Here is a 6,085-nt window from a genome sequence, read left to right on the forward strand (position 1 = left end):
TGGGGAATTATCTGTTCAACATCTGTCCCTCTCCCCCTGAGAACGCTGTGGGAAATAGAAAAGTTCCTTTTTAAAGTTTCCTTTCTTGTTAAAGAATAAGTGTGTTAATAACTTTGTTAAGCCCTATCCTATGTAGCTGTTAGACATGCCATGCTGACAGGCACGTAGTACATTCTATGTCCTTGTACTTTAACCAAGATATCTGTGCTGGGCATGCTCACAGGCATGTCCCAGCTCTCCATTGCTTTTACCTGTTTAGAAAAGCTTTAAGTTATTAGCCAATTGGGTTTCAGTTTAGATTGTGGGATCTGGCTCCAGCCAACGGAGATCAGACACATCAGTAAGGATGACGCCAAATGCAGAAGAAATAAATTTGTGTGTTTTCCTTTGTTCATTGTACTCTCAAGGCACGATGGCTAGTGGGGGTGCCCTTCCTGCAGTCCAGGAAGTAAAAGTTGCATTGCATCCTTTGTCTCAGTGCCAATTTTTCTTTGTGGCACCGAGCATCTATTTCCAACAAGGCAGAAATCAGGGCCTGCCTGTGGTTCTGAAGCAGAGCCGACAATTAATATGTGATCTGTTGATGAAACAAATGAACACACGCACTGTCCCAAAAAATCTGAGTTTATGTCCTAGGACAAATGGCTTTTCAGCCTCCTATCCCGCAGCTTTGCTCAGTTGCAGAGTTCCTCATTCCCATGCTAGGGGCTCCACAGGTAAGGGTCTGTCTGAGCCTGAGGGTGGAGGGTGGGGGAAGTCTGCATCCTTTGCTTTTGTTCGACAAAAACAGAACACTCAGCAAAGAGTCTCTGAGCAAGGGAGGAAGGAAGGGGCTTGCAAGTGTCTGAGTTTACAAAACAACAAAAGCAAGCAGCCCTGAGCCCAAGAGGCAGCCTCATGCTTGAGCCGTTTGCCCATATGAGCTGAGAGTCTCAGGTAAGTGATGTCCGGGTTCAAAGCTCTGACCTCAGGTTCCAGCTTTCAAGTCCTCAATTTAGAAAACAGCCAGGGGTTCAGCCAGTAGAGTGTGGACCCTGAGTCAGAGTTGGGTCTTAGGTCCTTCGAAGGCTCAGTGGGCAAGGCCTGGAGGCCTGGATCTGCAGGGACGTGGCCTGTGGACTACAAGCCCAGGATCCTGGGGGCGGATCCTGAAGGGCGGGGCCTGATCCTGAAGGGCGGGGCCTGAGCCCGAGGAGGCAGGGCCGAGCCTGGTCCCTCAAACAGGACAGGTGAGAGCAGTCAGGGGGCGGGACCTAAGCCTCAAGGGGCGGGATTAGACCCCCTAAGGGGCGGAGTCTTGCCTAGAGGGGCATGATCAGCACCACCCGGCTGCTCAACAGCTGTGCCTGGTCATCCAGGAGTTGGACCTGGACTTCAAGGGGAGTGGCCTATGCGCTCGAGATCTTTGGGACGTGGCCTGGTCCTTCTGGGGCGGGGCCTTGGCCTGTCTGGGCGGGGCCTGGACCGCGGGGATCCGCTCAGGCCCGCGGAGGCAGCGGCTCCACCTTGAGCCAGATGCCGTTCTCCGTACGCAGGATGAGCTCCGGCTTCCGCCGCACCTTGCGCGTTCGGTCCACGCTCAAGCGGAAACGTAGCAGCGTTAGTGCCACGACCACGCGCATCTCCGCCATGGCGAAGCTCTGTCCAATGCAGTTCCTGGAAGGAGAGGGGACAGGGCTCAGGCCCAGCTTCTGTGTGAGCATAGGTCCCTGGGCGTCGCATGCCTCCTCTAGAAAACGAAGAAAGCATCCTGGGCTGGGTGAGGGTTAAAGTGAGACCCCACGAATCTCTCAATGAATGGGACCTTGGGGTTGAGTGTTTGAATCCTGGTGCAGCCTCTTACTAGCTGTGTGTCCCGGATGCATGGCGCCCCCTCTGAGTCTCAGTTCCTTCATTTGTAAAAACGGGGACGAAGGTATCATAGAGCCAATGGGAGCGTGGGAGCCCAGAACTCAGGGCGTGGCACACCGTCAGTGCTCAATACCCAGGATGCTATTGCAGACTCTGATTTGGGGACATCCTGGCGCATTGGGGAAGAGGGTGTTGGGTTTTCAGAAAGGACACCTGGGTGCCATCTGGTCTCTGCTCTTGAGAGTTACATTCCTGATCTTTCCCTGCCTCTGTTCCTCCACAGCTGGCTTGGACTGGGGGAAATAGAGGGGTTACCTGGGTCCCGCAGAGAAGGGCACATAGGCCAGTGGAGAGCGCTGCTGTGGGTTGTCCGGGTCAAAGCGGTAAGGGTTGTACACCTAGGCAAGAACAGCCTGAAGATGAGTTTGAGGGCTGCCCCAGCCTGGGCCCCTTCCCTGAGCCTCTGGGGGTCAGTACAGATGGATGGAGAGCACCTCAAGGCCACCTCTTCCATTCCACCTTGCACTAACCGCAATGCAGTCACACCTGCCTCCTTCTGTTGTTCACACACACCAGTGAGATTCCACCTCAGGGCCTTTGCACCTGCTGTTTCCTCTGCCTAAAACATGCTTCTCCCTGCTCCTTCATCCCCTAGGGTCTCAGCTCAAACTTCTCCTCCGCAAGGCCTTTCATAACCACTTGAGCTAAAGTACTCCCTCCACCAGCTTTTATGTATTTATTTATTTATTTGTCTGTCTGTGTTTGTGTGTTAGAGACAGGGTCTCAGGCTGGAGTACAGTGGCATGATCATAACTCATTGCAGGCTGGGCACGGTGGCTCACGCTTGTAATCCCAGCACTTTTGGAGGCTGAGGCAGATGGATCACCTGAGGTCAAGAGTTTGAGACCAGCCTGGCCAACATGGTGAAACCCTGTCTCTACTAAAAGCATCAAAACATTAGCTGGGCGTGTTGGTGGGCACCTGTAATCCCAGCTACTTGGGAGACTGAGGCTGGAGAATCGCTTGAATTTGGGGAGGTAGAGGTTGCAGTGAGCCAAGCTGGCACCACTGCACTCCAGCGTGGGCGACAGAGCAAGACTCCATCTCAAAAAAAGAAAAAAATAGCTCATTGTAGCCTTGAACTGTTGAACTCAAGTGATCCTCCTGCCTCAGCCTCTCGAGTGGCTGACACTACAGGTGTACATCACCATGGCTGGCTAACTTTTTTATTTTGTAGAAATGGGGTCTCACTGTGTTGCCCAGGTTGGGCTGGGCTGGAACTTCTGGCCTCAAATAAGCCTTCCATCTTGGTCTCCCAAAGCACTGGGATTACAGGCACAAGCCACCATCCTGGGCCAACTTTTTCCTTTTTGGTAGAGATGGGGGTCTCGCTATGTTGCCCAGGCTGGTCTCAAACTCCTGGGCCCAAGTAATCCTTATGCCTCGGCCTCCCAAAGTGCTGGGATTACAAGTGTGACCCACTGCACTTGTAAACTGGAACCGGTCCGTTTTTTTTCTTTTGTGCATGTATCAATACCCCAAATCTTATTTGTTTATTGTCTTCCTCCAAACTTCACTGTGAGCTCTGTGAGGGCAAAAACAGTATCATCCTCTATTGTCAGAACCCAACACACCCTCTGGCACACAGTAGGTGCTCAATAAATATTTTTGCCCTAATGAATTAACAACAAATGGGTGAAGAGATGGCTAAATGGCAGGGGGGAGGGGAATGCACACTCAGACCCTGCAACGGCCCCGCTGTCTGGCTCCCTGGGACACAGGGGAGGGGAGGACCTGAGGGCAGGGAGAGTTGGGGCAGGCACTCACTCACCTTGGAGTCAGGCCACACTGTGGGGTTGTGGTGGGTCCCATAGATGCTGACCACGCAGATGATTCCTGTGGGGAAAGATGGGATCAGTGAGCCAAAGGGGAACCAGGGTCTCCTCCAAAAACATCGCCCTCCTTGGGTCTCCCTGGAGCCATGATGTGTCCAGGAGACATCTGCCACCACCTTCTGTACATCTTTCTCTAGAAAATTCTGCTGCTCCATCCACTCTTCCCGCCTTTCCCTAGGAGGACTCTATCATCTTCTTTCTTGCTGCCATGCTGGCCACATAGGGATCTTTCTCACTCACAGATCTGACATTGCTCCTCTTCAGCTCAAACACCTACCTTGGCTCCCTGCTGCCCCCAGGATTCAGCTCAAGTGCCATCACCTGGCACTCCAGGCCTTTCACAATCTGCATCCTGAGGCTCTACTCCATAAACGTGCTCACTCTTTCACTTCTACACTCCAAGCCTCACCTCCTACATTCCCTCCTCCAGGCAGCCCTCCCTGCATTCCTCTCCATATTTGAGCTATTCCAGCCTTTATCTCTCCCTTTAGCCCAGTCCTGACTCCACATTCCTGGGGACATCTGCGCCCTGCTGTATCTCCCCAAGAATGGGCAATACTGAAAACCTGAGCCAGGATCCCCAGCATCAACCAAGACAGGGCTTGGTCTCCAGAGAGTAACTGACAACTGAATGAAACTGATGCTCCCCAACTGCACCCTCACAGACCCATCCCTGCAACACTGCCTCCTTCCTTGCCACCTGGACTCACCCGGCTCTATTCCCTGCACACACCACTGGGTTTCCCCCAGCACCCCAGAAGCAACAGGCACACAGAGAGCTGCCCCATCTGCAGGGATAGTGCACCTGGGGCAGGCATAGCCAGACCCCCCATGGACAATAGAGCAGCTACATCACTGGAGGCAGTGCACCAGCAGCAGGGGAAACACGGCGGGCACCTTTGGGTATGATGCGCCCATCTGGGAGCTTGATGTCCTCTGTGCAGCGGCGAGAGACAAGAGTGACAGGTGGGTACTGGCGCAGGCTCTCCTTAATGCACATAGTTGTGAAGGGCAGCTGAGTCAGATCGTCCCTGGGGACAATGGAGATATAATTAGAGGCCGAGCCACCATGACACCACCTCCCCCAAACACACACACACACACATACTCAGGGGCAGCTGGGCAGGAAACCAGTCCAGGATTTTAGACTTGCCCCAACTTCTGCCATTTGCAATTGTTTCATGCACAGGTGGGTATTACTAATACTTAGAATGCAAAGTATCTGAGCACCGATCACTCAGAACAGCACTAGCACTGGGCCCTCTACTGGGCTCGACATTATCCCTTTAACTAATGAATTATTTGGAGGTCAAGGGTCACCTAGGCAAGGTGCCGGGACAGCCAGGGTGAGTCAGGGAAACAGTAATATGCCAGTTTATATCATCCATTTCTGTACTTAAACAACTGATGCAGTATGGGTACGGTGGCTCTCGCCTATGATCCCAGCACTTGGGGAGGCCAAGGTGGATGGATCGCTGGAGGTTAGGAGTTTGAGACCAGCCTGGCCAACATGGCGAAACCCCACATTTACTAAAAAACACAAAAATTAGTTGGCATGGTAGCGGGCACCTATAGCCTCAGCTACTCGGGAGGCCGAGGCAAGAGAATTGCTTGAATCTGGGAGACGGAGGTGGCAGTGACATGAGATCACACCATTATACTCCAGCCTGGGCTACAGAGCAAGACTCTTATATTTAAAAAAAAAAAAAAAAAAAAGAGAGAGATCCAAGATGGCTGATCACTAGCAGCTCGGGATTGCAGCCCCCACTGAAAGAGCAGAGAACGAGAGGACGCCACACTTTCAGATCAATTTTTGTTGCTCACGCACCAGGAGATTCCCAGCGGAGGAGCCCCACGTGTCGCCAGCACGACTCTTGAGGCCGGCGAGGCGGTTTTGCCGCTGCCTTGGAGCGGCGGTTCTTGGTGCAGAGTCAGAAAAGCACCATCAATCTTAAAGCCGCCGTTTTGGCCGGCGCAGTGGGTTGCTCAGATTCTAGCGCCGGGAATCAACAAGTTGGACGTCCATTCAGAAACCCAACTATAAAGACGGTAATTATAAAGACCACAGATGGATAAATCTATAAAGAAGGGAAGAAAACAGCCTAAAAAGGCTGAGAATACCCAAACTCAGAACTCCTCTCCCTCTACAGGGGATCACAGCTCCTCATCAGCAACAGAACAAGGCCTGATGGAGAAAGACTGTGTTCCATTAGCAGAAGCAGGCTTTAAAAAGTGGATGATAAGAAACTTCTGGTAATTAAAAGAAGTTGTTCTAACCCAATGCAAAGAAACTAAGAACTGTGAAAAAAGGTTTGAAGAAATGTTAAAAATAACACACA

At 52.2% G+C, this 6,085-nt stretch overlaps 1 protein-coding gene across 1 annotated transcript; it reads right to left on the reverse strand.

The window, feature by feature from the left end:
* Nucleotides 1-608: 608 nt before the first annotated feature.
* On the reverse strand, nt 609-5,665 carry LOC116544948 (cytochrome P450 4F22-like; the record flags this gene model as incomplete). Its single annotated transcript, XM_032271560.1, has 5 exons — nt 609-1,656; nt 2,167-2,249; nt 3,683-3,747; nt 4,644-4,853; nt 5,575-5,665. Coding segments are annotated over 5 exons (627 nt in total), but the record flags the coding sequence as incomplete, so codon positions are not given.
* Nucleotides 5,666-6,085: the final 420 nt, after the last annotated feature.

The sequence above is a fragment of the Sapajus apella genome, unplaced genomic scaffold (assembly GCF_009761245.1).
Source record: "Sapajus apella isolate SASKATOON/1434 unplaced genomic scaffold, GSC_monkey_1.0 scaffold237, whole genome shotgun sequence".
Classification (NCBI taxonomy): domain Eukaryota; kingdom Metazoa; phylum Chordata; class Mammalia; order Primates; family Cebidae; genus Sapajus; species Sapajus apella.